The 16388-nt window shown below is 40.2% G+C and overlaps 1 protein-coding gene across 2 annotated transcripts in view; it reads right to left on the reverse strand.

Annotated features, from left to right (window-relative positions):
* The window catches only part of BCAT1 (branched chain amino acid transaminase 1), a 65181-nt gene that overhangs the window by 15353 nt on the left and 33440 nt on the right, over positions 1-16388 (reverse strand). For both annotated transcript variants that reach the window (XM_065634532.1, XM_065634522.1), the window contains exons 4-8: positions 13220-13330; positions 12210-12329; positions 9732-9895; positions 7943-8085; positions 1138-1223 (exon numbers count right to left, since the gene is read on the reverse strand). In XM_065634532.1, the coding sequence (XP_065490604.1) occupies positions 1138-1223; positions 7943-8085; positions 9732-9895; positions 12210-12329; positions 13220-13330 (624 nt within the window). The remainder of the gene's footprint in view (positions 1-1137; positions 1224-7942; positions 8086-9731; positions 9896-12209; positions 12330-13219; positions 13331-16388) is intronic.

Consider the following 16388-nt stretch of genomic DNA (forward strand, 5'->3'; position numbering starts at 1 on the left):
TGTTTTATATGCAAGATTTTAACACGAAACAGAGATGCTTAAGATAGCAGAAAACATGATTAGTGCTCGACAGGACAGTATTTGGAGAGTGAGCGGCAGGGACACCATGTAAGCCGAGTTTCAGATAGGTTAGGGAATGGAAATCAGGAAGAAGAGAACAACCTTTGTGAGAGCTGAAGACACCTAATTATTCAAGAGGACTGAGATGAGAGTCTGGTATCTCACAAACAAGCCCTATCAAGTGGAGTATCTCACTTGTAAAGGAGATGGGACTGAGAAGTGTGCGTGCATAGCTGCACTCGGGGAGTACCAATACCAATAAAGACACATATGAGCCCAGTGCAGGTCAACAAGTGGCACACACATGCCATGAAGTACATGCCTAGCTCTCTTCACTGCCAGTTTGATTTAAGTGATGTAACTGTGAACTGTATTTCAGGAAATCTACAGCTACAGGTGTCTAGAAGCTGAGTTAATACCAAAGGGAAAGTATCACACACGCCTGTGTTATTCTTGTTACTACTCCCTAAACATCAGCCTGACCAAAACCAGGACACAGGACACTGGGCTTGATGAGCCTTTGGCTGCATAGTATTCTTATCCAACCTGCAATGAAACCTTTCAATACCATACAGGCAGAGTGAACAGTTTGCTGCATTTCAAGAGGAACGTACTTGGATGGCCACACTACCGATCTGGAATCTGGAAGCAGACAGATGACTTCAAGACTGTGGTTGGATTTTAGGCTGCATGCTAGTTACTAGAAATAAGGGTGGAAACATGAGAACTAAGTGGAGAAATAGTGTGCTGATGACTGAAGTAAGGCTGTGCTCATGCACAGTAATTGTTTGTTTCCTTGCTTTAAGTTGCTGGTATCAGTAGATTTAATGAGAATTTTCATTATAAATACTACACAGAGCTACTCTAACAAGCTTGGTATTGTTCTGTGTGACAGGTGTGGGTATTCTGCTGATGTTGCTGGGAATCTATGAATTAGCATGCCCTTAGTTCCCATTGAGGTTAAGGGATTTGAACAGATCAATTGAACTTCAAGATACTGAGCACCATGAATGCTTACTTTCGTCCACGTTATAACATAATAGTGGAAGTCATTACTGCCAAGGTCGAAACACTCACCCAGTTGCGTGCCAGATCCAAAATGCTTTGTCTTGTCACTCCTGGAAGGATGATGCCATCTAAAGGTGGGGTTGCCAGTTCATTTTCTGTCAAACACAAAAGAAATAGATACCTTGGTTGAAAAACAAAGAAACAAAAATATTACATCAATATTACACCAAACATGAAAATTAAAAAGAAGTTGAATAATATCAGAAACGTTCCCCACCATGCAACATATATCAGAGTTTTGTAAGAACACAAGCTACACAAATTCAATTCCAGTAAGTTGTTGTTGATTGAGAACACTTCAGTGGGTGAGGAAGAAACACATTTAATACATTAGTAAATGCATGGCTAAAGCCTGGTAGTAGGTTTTATTCCACAGTGTAGTATGGATTTAGTGTAAAACTACTGGGAACCAATGAATGGCTCAGTCTTCAAATTCAGAATAGTGAGGCACAAAGCAAAGCCATGCCTAATAATCCCACAGCAGATCATGACTTTCCCTGAATTGCTTTACTTAATTTAGGAATATGGGGTTCAGTATACCTACTTTCTAGCATCAATATGAAACATCTACCAGAAATTTTGGGGCTCATTTACTGAACAAGCAAAGCAGTAGAAACCTTGACAAATGTGTCTTGAGAGGAGACTTCCTGAATGATCTCTTGTTTTAGTCTAGGCATCCTTTTTGCCCCTAATTTTCTCTTTACACAAAAACAGCAGTCCTAAGAAAATTCCAAAAGCACCAACAATTCAAATTGTTCAACTAGTTTGGTTTGTTAGCTAGTTTTTCTTGTTTGCTTTTGAAAAAGAACATTACATAAATGTTCATCTAACACAACTAATGAAACGGTAGACAAATGGTAATCCGTACCTGGTAGATACTTAAATTAAAACACAGAAGTTTGTATGTAGTCTTTGTTCTTCCATCTGACCTTTTCAGCAAAGCAGAGCTGATATTTTTCATTTGAAAGCATCACTTTCATTTTAAAGCATCGCATAGCATACTCAATGGTTTCTATCATCAGAGAACACTGAGCATTTACTCTTTCAGCCAGCCAGGCTATTTTAAGACAGTTTCAAATTTGCACTGAGAAGGGAAGACATCCACAGTCTTTCAGTAATACACTTCATAATTTTTTTTTTCCAAACATTTTCTCTTCCCAGTGAGAATCCATTATCTTCTTGATCTTATAAGGGTAGTATCCTGCTCATTAAATCCACAAACCATTAAGGTTTTTGATTAATTTTTACTTCAGTCACATAAAAGAGCAAGATACGTATCTTCACATTTTTATTATGCCCCCTTCTCCCTAACCACATAAGATCACTGAATCCAGGCCTGTTTGAACCAGTCTCAAAGGAGAAGCTGCCTTGAAAGATGTTTCTATACGTCCTGTGAAAACTTGCAGCTTCGTAGAAGAGAGAAACATGGTATTCACCTGTGGACTGAGAGAGCAGGATGAACTCAGCTGCTTAATACTCCATTTTCAAGAGTCAGCCAGATGACAGGCTGCCCGGGGAAGTGGTGGAGTCACCATCCCTGGAGGTGTTTACAAGGTGCATAGACAAGGTTCTTTGGGACACAGTTTACTGCTAGAGTTAGGTTATGGTTGGACTTGATGATCTTGAGGGCCTAATCCAACCAGAACGATTCTATAACTCTGTGCACAGACTCTGCCTGCCAGCCGGCACACGCACAGCTCCAGGCTGACAGCCGCAGGGGCTCCCTCCCGCTCTGCAAGAGGGAGCTTTGGGAGCTGCAGTGGGATACAGGAAACAGAGGATAAATACGTGGAATTCTTCCCTGAAGCTGCTACTCACTGTCTATTCTCTCAGGAAATGTCTTGTACCTTTTAACGCAGCCACCTCTGGAATTATTCATTTGGACTAGAAGTTTTTCCTACCTATGCTTCCATGTTCCTTTTATGAGGATCCATATACACATAGGTAATAGATGTAAACTGCCATGCCAGAATGTATAAAAAATTGCTCTAGAACAGGCTATATATTCTGCTCTGCTTTGACTAACCAATAATGCCATTCTCTAACCCAGGGGTGTCAAACTCGTGTTCACCAGGGCCCACATCAGCCTCGCGGTTGCCTTCAAAGGGCCAAATGTAATTTTAGGACTGTACAAATGTAACTACTCTTGCCTATTCTGACTCCTAAGTACAGCAGTGGTCTCTTCTTTCTCATACAGTCAGGAACAACACCTTTCCTTTTCTTTGAGTCTGTCTAGCATCACTCCTAATTGTGATGCCTGTCTAATCTTAATTCTGGCACAACTATCAAAAGAAGAGGACTTTAAAGCTTTCTATGAGCTACAGGGCTCACCTGCTTTTGAACACTGAAAACCTGATGATCTGCGTTTGTGACCCAGTCATATACAAGTGCTCCCCTTTCTCTAACGGAAAACTTCAATTAACGTGGACCTGTGGCAGATGCACTTCTCCCGCCACGAATGCAACAGAAACTTCTAGGCTGATGGACTGCTATGGTCATGCACATGCCCCTTGGCTGACAGACAGGGCCTCTGACCAGTGAAACACCTTCGCTGAGAGAAGTTTCTGGACAACCACCATAAATGACCACGGCTCAGATTTAACTAGGGTGTAACTGGAGCCCGCCAGAGACCCCCATTGAGTTGGTCTTCCTTGGAGCAGCAGTTCTGCAGTTAAAGACTCTACTCCTTAGACTGGCCATCTAAGGAGCATTCCTTGAGGACTGAGACACATTGCCGACCTGGTAAATGACCTGGGTAGAACTGAGAGTCCTCGCTTCGTAAGAGTTGGAATATGCACTTTGAATCATCATTCTAGAGTTTTTGGACCTGATCCCCTTGAGTTTGAGTTGGCTGTGTAGTGACTGAACTCCTAACCAGTATCTGAACATGGGTTTTACAATGTTGTTTGAGTGCTGAATAATTTTGGGTAAACCCTGTTTGTAGCTGGTTTCCTGCTAAACAGTTCTGGTTAGAATAAAGTCTGTTTGGAGCTTATTGCCCTCCTAAATTGACTTTTGGGGTGCATCCATGACAGAACTTTAATACCAAAGATTGTGACTGCACACCAGATAAAGTCCTTTATTTGGTGATTTTGCCACAGATCTTGGCAAAGACCTGTTTAAGCTCAACAATATGTATTAATTGATGTGAGCTAGTTTGAAAAGGTGCCAAACCAGATGCCAAAGAGCACTGAGCAGACAGGACATGGGAGTCTCAAAATGTTTCAAACAGCCTGCTCTCTAGAATTTTGTCAAGTGTACATATGACGCCTACCAGCCTGGGGCCACCCAAGGAACATCTGCGCTCCTGGTATACAGCAGAAATGATGCTGCTATACCACATGGCGCACCAAAAAGCTCATGCTCTCTGCAAATTGATGCCAAATCAGACTCCATATGACATCAGTCTGTCCATCTCCAAAAAACCAGATCGTGAGCTCACAGACTCCATGTGCCTTCTGAATTATTTTGATGGGCTAGAAGCCTCAAAATGTAGCAAAAAGGATGGGAAATGCATTTTAAGGAAAATGTCAAGGTTTCTCTTCAGTTGACTACTGTTACAGTAGTAGCATGACCAGTCCAGTGCCCTATGACAACAGGCATGGTATAGGCATGCTGTAACAATGGAACTCCACCAGAGCATTCAAAGGGATTTTTAAAATGAGGTCTTGCATATTACACAGCTTTTTACACAACTCTATTTATGAATGCATAGCAGATAAGATTCCAAACATTGGATGCCTTCAGTACTAGTCACTCTGTAACACTGAGAAATTCACAAAAATATATTTTATCAAAATGATAACAGATATCAAGTGAATTTCAGGGTTAAGGAGAACCCAGGAAACCTTGATTTCACTGTTACTAACAACTGACCTCCCCTCCCAGTTTGTTCTAGAGCTGTTTGTTTCTCCTTATCTCCCTGAGGCTTTTCGCTGACTCTCCTTTCACACAATCACTCTGTCTTCACCTCTCTGTCAATTTACTTTCCTCAATTACTTTTCCCTCCTTTCCTTTGTCTGCCATCTCATTTAACTGCTGCTCTCCCCTCCATGATATTGCTATGGCTTTCTATTAGACTAGAGGGTATGATCCTTACTTGGTTAGTAGTTGACTTGTACAAGATATTTCTGCAGCACAAATAACCTGCCACCTACAGAACACTAAGCAAACTTGCCTGATGTTTTACCTGACTGTTCCAGAGAATCTTTCAACATATTTACGTTTTGGTTCATGTAAGCCATTTTGAAGTGGGCACTATTAATCCCCATTTTAATAACAGCACAAAAATATTAAGTAATGCCTGAATGCTATTCACAATGCCTCAACATTTAAGTTAGAAGAAGAGCCCAGATGGTTCCAAGTCATTCTGAAGAAACAGAATTTTTGAAAGTGCACACAGATTTAATAGTTAGCAACCTTCAGGTTGGACATGCTTAAATTTTAAGGTTTTCCAAAGTCAAGCCTATATTCTAGGCAGAAGAACAGACATTATTAAAGGAAATGAGTTTCAACATTAACAGCTTCTTGGGATTGTTAAGTGCTCTGAAGAGGCAGGTAAAAGGGACTGTAGGGTGATGAAAATTTTCACTTTGTGAACATAAACCATAGACAGTATTTGATGAATATCACACTCTTGTATTTATGCAACAGCAGGGATTCAGATTTGGTCATATTCTAAGGCTCAGCCAGAGAAGCAGCAGACATACAAGAGTAGCACAGAGCATGTCAGGTTATATTACCAGAAATTTAGCAGTTTGCTCCCCTACTCCCTCCTCAGTGTTACAAACAAATTATTTTTCCAGGCTCCTCTTGCTGCCCAAAACAACACACCATGTTTAGTCACAATGCTGTATCTGAAAATACATAGCAAAGACTTGCAAGAAAAGCCTGCTTTCATTGGAAGCATATATGTCCTTTAGTCTAGGCTTTACTGGGCTGGGTCTTTGATTTGTTATACACCAAGAAGAGCAGTTCAAGAAGAGTAGTTCAGACTACTCTGCAGTGACCTCTCTACACACAAAGAAGGGCATTTTCCTTTTGATGATGATCTGCAATTTCTGCCTCACCATTCTCTCTCAGCTGCAGAATTTGCATAACAAAACCACAGCCTAAGTAAGCGTCCTTTGTGAAGTGACAGAACATAATGGAAAACACTTCTTAAATCACAATGCAAAGCCATAGGCAGGTATGTGACAACACACATTGGCAGCAAGAGTGATTCTCAACCAGAAATAAAAATGAAGCATTAATCAACACACCAGGAGACAGCAAAGTGCTCCAATGATGCTAATGACTATGTTGTGTGAAATGGCAGGTTCGCCAGTATACAGCTAGCTTGGGTGGCATGAATTACAAGTTGTTTGCTAGGACCACCTCACAATAGTACTATTCAGTATGCACTGGTAACACAGTGATTGGCAGATCTTTGGAACAGTACGGTGCTGCAGCTGGATAATTCCAGGATATTCCTGGTTTAAGTACAATGAGAACATTGAATTCTAATTATGTCCCCCGCTTCGGTGTCCTTTCCCTGGGCAGAACAAGCCCAAATCTCTTTTTGTGTCTCTCCAGTGAAGTTACACAAGGCGTGAATTTGGCCTTCTAGCTACACTGACAAATCTGCTGCTATAACAACATTTCTCATATTTATAGTTTCATTCACAAGACTTCAGAGACTCATTCAACACTGAAGGATATCATCCTGCTTCTTACAAAAGTGGCAAAGACTTTGCAGAAGAACAAGTAATGAAACCAGAGATGGGAGTCAGGTAGCTGGATTCCCATTACCCTGCACTATCCAAAGCACACTGCTGTCCCCACAGAATGCTGCCTCTGTACTATTGCTGAGCACTGTCAGAAAAATGCCAATTTTCAAGGGTACCCATGGCACTATGACAAAATCAGGCTGAACCGTGCATCTGCTGGCATGCAAAAACTTAATAACACTTAATTTTCATGGAGGGCCAGTACTCATGGAAGTCAGGACATGTCCTTTTATTCACTTGCCTACACATTGGCTCAGTCCTTTAAGGACTCAGAGTCGTGTAGTCTTCCAAACCAGTTCTCAGGTGCAGCTATCACTTCCCAAGCACTGAACACTTACATGCCTAATTAATGGGTGGTTTTGAAATGCCTGAATTGTTGGTTGCTCATTAACCAGTTTTCTAATCAGCATGTACATTGTTCAGAGATGACCACAGGTACAAAGACGTAAAAATGGTTTCAAGAATGATGGTATATTTGAGCGTTAGTCATGTGGAATGCTGACTCATATGTTTCTCTATCTCTGCCTCCACTGGACAGAACTTCAAATTCTTCACAGAAAGTGCCAAGTTCTTCATCAGTTGGATGCTGAAATACTTTTGGCTCTGCTTCAGGAACGTTTGACTTCCCAGAAAGTGATGATGGGATGCAAAGCCACAGAGTTTGAAGAGTTATACAGCCATAAGGCTCTTTAGTATGCTTGCATTGTTTCTGACCCAACATCTCCTTCAAGATCAAGCATGCTGCTAGAGTTGACAGCAAACCTGCAGTGTGACCTTGTACACAGCTAGACTTTACCCTTTGAGCACCTGACTGGCCTAACAGTTTAGTGTGTTACTAGCAGGCAGTACTAAAAGCTGCATCAGAATCTCCTCTTTCATGGTGGTATAGCTAACAGTCACCTCTCAGTTTTCAGAAAAGAATACACGTTTCTTCTGTTGAATCATCGTCATTAAAAAGTTTATGATCTGCACTCCAATAACCATTTTGTGGATCACAGTTCCAACTGTCCACTCTGTTAAACTTTTCATGTTTTGTGTTACTATACCTCCATTTTCATTTATCCAGTAGAGAAATAGATTCATTGTTCCAACTTCAGTTATTTGGTGATCTTCTCCATAGAGCCACAAAACCTGCTGGCAGCCTAACTCCACGGCTTCTTGCTGGGCATAAATAGAAGCACCATAATTCCTTCCAGAAACAAAAAGAAAGAACAAACTGTTCTGAGTGTCTGGTTGGATATCTTCTCACTTCTATGCAAGGTTGTGTGCACACCTACCTTATGAGCAGTCACTGCTTGTCCCTGAAATATTTTAATTGGAAGTACTCTACTAGTATTTTGCTAGATCATTTGTATCTACAACCCAAAAAACTTTGAAAGGTTGAACAGCATCAACAGCTCAAACGTATCTGTCCAAATTGTCTTAAAAATACCTCTTGTCCCAATTTCTGGACATTCTAATAATTGCAATTAGACATCTTAGGAAAGCATATTTGGCAGTTGTCATCCTGGAGAGAGAGCAACAATTCCCATCCAGCTCATGGTTTCAAAAAAAAGGAAAACAAACTCATCTACTTCATCTCATATATGTCAGATGAACAGATGGGTCATATATGTCAGATGAACTCTTGGAACACAAAAGCCACCAGAGGCAAGTTATTTCTTTTTTAGTAAAATACATTCACAGAAATAGTACCTTCAGATGTGTACCTTGATGAATACCCTGTCCTTGAGAGGCAACTGTTTTCCTAAAATTCTTCCTAAAGAGTTAACCTGACCCAATCATATTTGTTTACTCTGTAGCTGCCTTAAAGGGGGATGAAAACCCTTTCACTTCTGATGTTAAACAACCATCATGACCCAAAGTCAGCAGCTCCAAAGTGCTGACCACACTGGAGTTAAGTTCTCACCTTGGAGCACAAATCAAGTCAGTAGTGACTCCAGACTATTCCTTTTTCACAGCTGACGTATAAAGGATGCCCAGGAAACAATTAATACACTTCTAAAACTAAGCCAAAAAATCACAAAAAGTAAAGGTCTCAGAACACCAGACTGAACAAAGGAAAGCTGTTTTCTCGCTCTTTGATTATTCTACTAGCTCAGTTGAGCAGCACTTGACAACTACTAACTTCCTGCCTAGAAAAGAAACTCCCAGGTAGAGAAAAGAAGTTTTTGCTTACACCAAAGACCAAGGATGTATCATTGAGTAATTTATTTAGCCACATCCAAGACACTTGCTCCAGTCAAGTCCTAAGCAGCTTCACTCTACAAGTCAAGTACTTGGACATCAAAAATTATGTTTCTGCCTAACTGGTGCTTTGGCCTACTTCAGCAGAAAACTGCCAGACTATGGTCAAGCCAATGCAGATAATTGTCTCGTGCTCTCCCTTAAAACACCCATACTCCCCTAGCTAACTGCAGATGGCTTGTCCGGACAGTCTGCCAAGGAAGGAGGTCAGCAGTCAATGCTGCTCACTGCCCAGCTGGCAGCAGGCTGCTTTACTGAATGCTGCATCACAGAAGTGATATATTTAGTGTCAGCTTCTGTGAGGGGAACAGCCGAAGTATTACATGGACACCTTCCAGGTCCAGTTCCTCAGCTTAGGATGCTGCAACAGTGTCTTTGCAAATAGTCCACTCGGCTGTAATATCTTAAAAAATATGCAACTGAATTGTATAAATAATATTTAGAAAGTACAATTTTGAAATCTTTGTTATAGTGTATTGTTTAACTGCTACATTTAATACCTCTTCTTCTGCTGAATTAGATACTTCACCAAAAAAAAAAATCACCTTTGTGAGCTATGGAGAAAGATGCAAAATAATGTTTTCTTACCCTCCCATTTTGCAGTCCCCTGTTCCTCCTTTCCAGGCTCTTACATATTTTGGATCTGCCCATAAGGATATTGGATTAAAGCTTCCACTTGCAAAGTAGGGACCCACAGGGCTCAGTATGACATACAGTAGGGCTTTAGTCGGCTTCTTCACTCCAAGGGAAGGCTGAAAATAAGGAATGTAAACAAATCAAAAGTTACTGGTGTACTTTACTCCAAACATCAGATGCTGCACAATTAGCTTCTGAAACACTGATTTCAGAGGACCTGCAGCACGAGTGCTTTTCCCAGGACAATGCAAAATGCTGCAATTAAAATATTTATATAACTTCCCCCACATCCAAGCAATGTAACAACCCCAATTTTTCTTACTGTCACCATTCACTTATAGCTGTTTGATTTATCTATATATTATTCTAATCTTCTCAAATAGTTTTAAGCTTCTGAGAACTGAGAAATTGCTTAACAAGATACTACATAATTGTATGAATTAATCACAGCAGCAGCCTTTAAAGCCACCTGGGGGGAGGACTGGCAAGGGCCACCACTAGCAATAACAACAGTGGAGGAACCACTGTCAGCTGCATTAGTGGTGAGAATTGGCCAATGCCACTTAGAACTGGCATTGGTAGACTTGAGCACTGGCTCTGTGAATGACTGTGCGACATGCTAAAATGATTTGCCTGCTGGACATGATTCACACAGCAGTACAGGAAATAACCTGGAATGTATCAGGTTTTTTTCCTGTCCCTCTTCCCTGAGAGATGGCTTCTCACTCTTCAAATCATCACCATCAATACTTAAAGGTGAAAAGTCTGGCACTCGTCGAAGTCTGAATTCTGTGGTAGGAGACTCTGCTTAACTATATGATTCTTTGCAAAGCTCAGGACTGACAGAAGCACGGAATGATTGAGGTTAGAAGGCATCTCTGGGGATCACCTTGTCCAAAGCCCCTGCTCAAGCAGGGCTAGGTACTGCTGGTTGCCCACGATTCTGGGGACCCTCTATGCAAGTGAATGCGTTACTATTTTCTCTCCACTCAGAGAAACCAGTCTTGTAAAAAGAACAGGTTCATCCTTGGTTTCTAAGATTAGTTCTCCATTGAAAAACAAAGTTATTTAACTTAAATCTTTAGGACCAAAGGTCTAAGCAAAACACTATGTACAAATCACATGAAGCTAAGTTGGGAGGTGGGAGGGGATACTATACTATAATAATGTAACTACTTGAAAATTCAGATAAGCCTTCCTCAGGTGTTGAGAATGTTCTTTTGATTTCTCTCTACCTCACTCCTTCAGCAAAACTTCTAACAAAAGAAAGATTAACTAACTGAGATCTTGATATTTTTTTCTAATTCTTGCATGATCATTCAAAAGAGCTTGCTGACTGTTTTGTCTAACTGTGCAGATTTACAAAAGATTCGCAGGACATGCTACCTGGAGACAACCTATGACATCATGGAACAGCTGGATATGTTGGCTAGCCTGAAACAAAGTTCAACAGCAAAAAAATTTCTTAAAAAAACCCACCACCACCAAAAGACAAACGGGGAAAAAAATCCATTTTTAATATTAATACTTTATAGTCGCTCAGTGGAGAACCTTCCATCTGAAAATCTGCAACTAGTTTACAAGCATTAAGTTAAAGGAGTCCTAGAACACATGTGAAATATATAATGCTCATGTACAGTAACTACTTACAGATGGGAATATTGCAGAAGAGTAACTTGCCTAATTGGGAACCATACAAGCTTTAGCTTCCTTGTCCTATGCTCTACCATTACAGGTTTCTCCCTTGTCACTGCTAAAAACATCCCCCCTAAAGTTTTAACTAAAATAAACTCCCTGTTTCTAATTCCCTTTATAAATACTTGAGGCTTTATTCACACTCACATGAAACTCACAGACTACACACTAATACCTAGTTGCTAAGGAGCCTCTTATAAGGTCAGATTTATCTGGGTTCAAGACTAAATTGATACAAGAACTTGTTCTTAGTTCTGCTAAAAGTTTCTCTCAGAAGAGCCATTTTCATTTACTAGGTAGAGTCTTCCAAAAATCTCACTAAGGTCAAGATGGAGGTGCCTGATGAAATCACAAAAACTACACAAGCAAATTTCTGTTCTCTCACATTTTCTTCAGATTATTAGTATTTTAAAGGCACAAAATCACCATGTTACAAATAACTATCCTTTTGGTACAAAATTAATCTAAATTTTGCCGTTACCACTCAGAATATTTAACCGTTACGTTTACTTTCTGGGATCAGAATCAATGTGGCCACTAGGTGGTGGTGTGGTCAACATAAATCTGTGAAGTAGAATACAAGTGACTAACTCAGAAGTAAAAACATAGAAACAATTTATCCCTGAACCGTGATTCTGTTGTCTAGTGACTGGTGCATATTTCCCTTTATGAATGGAGGCTTTTGCACCGTTCTTAAATACATAAAAGTTAAAAGGGGAAAAAAATGTTTCACACCTCAGTTCCAATTAAGGTAGGACGAATATATAGGCTGGCATCGGTTGAGTATGGGACCCACTCCTTTTCCACTTCCACAAGCTTCCGGATGCACTGTAACAGCTCATTCTGGTCAAAACACTGCAAAGGAAAAGCAAAGGGAGAAAAGCAAAAGGCGAAATATAGCCTGAACACTCTGTGGTCTTTACAGATTCACATGCTAAGGGGAACACTTCATCAGCATATGTTAGTGACAGTCCACAGAGGTTTGTTGGACTACATGGTCTCCCTTGAGTTAATTTCATACAGAATGCAAGATCCCATGGTCTTTGCCACTATGCCTTTTTATACATTATCCTGAATGCCCTCCTGCTGCTATAAAGTATCCTCCTGAGACAGTAAAAAGGAGCAACTGAGCCTTCTTGCACGTGGAGAGAACTCCCTGTGCAGCCAACACCTTCACTTCAGCATGCTGGACACTACGGCACCACCTCTTCTGCAGAAGAGTGCTTTGGGTTAGAACTCCCAGGGGCCCACCAATTCTCCCAGTTCTACAAAGCTGTGAAGTTCTTACAGCAAGAATAAAGCTAATAAGCATGGGAGGAAATTCACTAGTCAATATACGCCTGCTAAAAGCAGCATTAAGTTGCTAGCATGACCAAATATAAAGGCACTCAGAGGCTGAAGGACTTAACTAAAGTGGAAAGAAGAAAAGGAAGAGCATTAGTACAAGAAAAAATTCATCAGCTGTCTGCATACAAATACCTGCAGAACAGCGCTTATCCCTCAGAAATAAACTCTGTTCATCTGAGGCAGCAGGGAGACAACAATGAAAGCAAAACACTGTTGTGATTTAAACAAAAAATGCATTTCAAACAGTTCACTGAATTAAGATCTCTTAACAAAGTTTAACTGTTCAAGAGTTAAGAGTGTTTCATAAATGTTACACCTCTGTAAAGTTTCAGAGATTTGCACTCTGAAAATGAAAATACGCTCCAATCTAAGGAGAATAAGATGCCTTGTCTACATACTGGCAGAGTTGCTCGTCTTGCTGATCGCACCATCCTCTCCATGTTGAGAGTTGGCCGGAACAGGCGGATTTTGCCATCTACTCCTCGGTAAGCCTTCATTCCTTCAAACAACTACCAGGTCAAAAAGGAAGGAAAAGAAATCAAATAATAATTGAGACACGTTATCACATGATGATCTGTGCAAAAGCAGAACATACTCTTTGGAAAAAAAAGAACTTCACTTTCCTGCTCACACTACTCAAAGCATAAATGCTAACTAGTTAATTCTTGCAAGATTCCTCTGAGGTAGTATTATGAAGTTTATATTACAAAGACACCTTCTTGTGTTTCATATATATCTTTCTCTGTCAAGGGACTTACTGATAACCACTTTTTTTTCATAATTTGGTTACAACAATTAAAATTTGTAGCATGTGTTTGACTTAACTATTTCCACACATCCTTACAGATACCCAAGGCTGAGCCAAAACAGTACTCTCCCTTACGGAAAAGATCTACAGAATTTAATTATATATGTTAATAATTTTTAGGGCTCTGTCCAAAACACATTTTGGCAGGAAGCACAGAATAAGGTAATTAAGGGAACTCTGCTGCAGTTCTTGCTGTAGTTGTAGCAAAATCTCGGTCACTTATTTCCCCCATATACCCCTACTCTGTGGAAGTGGGTTTAGTTATCACGAGAGACAGATGCAGACTTACACTAGAGGAAGAATGCATGAAAATGTTAATCTATACTTTACAGGAAACTTAAATTAGGCATAATTATCTCATTGAACTGCAGAATCCCCATGACTGGTACTAACAATCAATTTATTATACCAGAAACCCTTACCCCAGCAGTGCCCTCCCAGCGGAACGCTCTACAGCATCTCCTAACCACAGCAAAAAAACCATATGCCTACAAAATATCTATAGTTATTTTCAGTTACAAACTGATAATTTCCAGGTATAGATAGAGAACATATGTATGATACAAGCTCACAGTAATATATACATATATACAGGTATTATTTAAAGGATCACTTATGCTTATAGACAAGAGTTCAGATTTTTAGATTTCTTCTCTAAAGAATTTCTTTGTTCATTAAATTTCAGTATAAGTTCTACGAATTTAACTGCAGCACTTCTGTCATGCCTCCTCAGACTTCCCTTCCTGACTGTTCCAAAAAAAAAAAAAAGTCTGGAAATACATTCTATGTGGTTGGAAATCTACATATATAGGGGGTTTTTATTTGGAAAGAAAGAATCCTCTATTTGCTTATAAGTAATTAGTAGAATACTCAAGGTTTCATTATTATTACATTTTATATCATTTTCCCATAAGGATCAGTGAAATGCAATGTTTAGAAAGCCTTTGTGTAGTCCCGTGACAGAGCCAGGTCCTTCCACATGACAAATTTTAATTGGGTTGTAACTGGGTTGCAGGAATCCTGACAATTTTCCTTAGGCTACTTGCCAACTATGTAGCAGAACCAGAATTAGAACCCAGAACTTTTTGCCTTCAAAATTTATCTTATTCCTATGGCAATGACAACTTTATTAAAAGCTTTGTATGCAGTTTTGAAAAAGAAACTGTTCCTAGGATAGACATTGTAGCTACAAGAAAAAAAATTCTATCTTTAATAAAGGATGGCATAGCTCAACGGTGTCAAACCGCCTCGCGGTTGCCTTCAAAGGGCTGAATATAACTACTCCTACATTTATACAGTCCTAAAATTACATTCGGCCCTTTGAAGGCAACCGTGAGGCTGATGTGGCCCCTGGTGAAAATGAGTTTGACACCCCTGGCTTAGCTGGTGATATGGTTGACAACTTTGATATTATTTTTATTGGGCCAGTTACTAAATAATACCACATTTCTGTAACAGTACTTTCTTATCACAGAACAGTTGTGTCCCCCCACCCTCTCCTAAGCACATTCACAGAACTTTTAATGAGAGGGAAGAGGAAGGAATGTTACTACTAAGATTTGATCAATGGCTTAAGAGAAGAATCACATCATTGCTGAAACACAAAGCCTTCTCAAGCTGTTAAATCTTTTTTCTCCAAAAAGAAATACTTTTAACCTTCCAGAGCTCAGTAAAACCTTTCACTCATTAAAAAGGAAGACAGTGATGTGTTCCAGGAATGCTCAACTTGAATAAAAGCAACTGCTGTGGTTGCTTGATGGTTGGTTGTTACAGTGGTGTGCAAACAACATTATCTAACATCTGTACATCACAGGAGCTGGATCTGGAGTTCAGTAGATCCAGACTATCAAACTGCATCATGGAGGGCAAGGAGAAAGGGGAAGGAATGCCAAATTCATCATTTTTGTTATACCCACTGTGTATTCATTGAGCCACAGCATTGGCACCAGATTCTCCTCTGTCTGTCCTCTTGGCTAGAGGAAACGTGATGCAACAAGGGTAAAAGAATAAAAAAAATGGAAAAAAATAAGAGCATATTCATATTAGCAATGATTTCAGACTGGGCCAGAGGCAAAGCATTAAAGCAATATGCTACTACAAGTGAAATATAGGTTTGGGACTCCAGCGTGGTTTCTTAATTCTTGGGCAAATCATGAGCTGCAGCCTTAATCACAGGGGCCTGTTGTAATTTACACAGGACCTTTGGAAGCTTGATGACTAGATGGGGTAAAAACAGCAAGAACAAAAAACTGTAAAGGCAGGAGCTCAATGACAACAAGCACAGAAAGGCTTGATCCTTCCCTTTCACTAGTGGTTAAAAAAAAAAAGGGGGGGGAAAAAAAAAGGCACAAGCAACTCCACTAACTTCAGCAGACACACTCCCACCTACCCAAAAGTGGGAGAAGAAACAGGCTTCCATTTCAGGAAATGCATCCTACCAAGGCTCTCACACAGATGTGAGTGTAGCCACAGCTGCTCTGGAGACACAAAAGGCAGCTTTAGACAGTAAGCAGCTAAGCACGGAAACTGTTAACCACGCTGGTTTCCGACTTAACATTGCACTTTCCAAAGATCCTTGCTGTATATTCTCTGCTTAAATACATTTGTATATGTCAAATGTGTCAGATCTAGTTCTGAGCTCTCCAGACTTGTTCAGAGTTGCAAACAAGCGCCTGTTTAGTCTGTCCTGCAATCCAAGCTATGAACCTTTAAAACAGCACAAAATAACTTTCACGATGTGCATGTTCACTCCCCAAATT

Source organism: Caloenas nicobarica, chromosome 1 (genome assembly GCF_036013445.1).
Source record: "Caloenas nicobarica isolate bCalNic1 chromosome 1, bCalNic1.hap1, whole genome shotgun sequence".
NCBI lineage: Eukaryota > Metazoa > Chordata > Aves > Columbiformes > Columbidae > Caloenas > Caloenas nicobarica.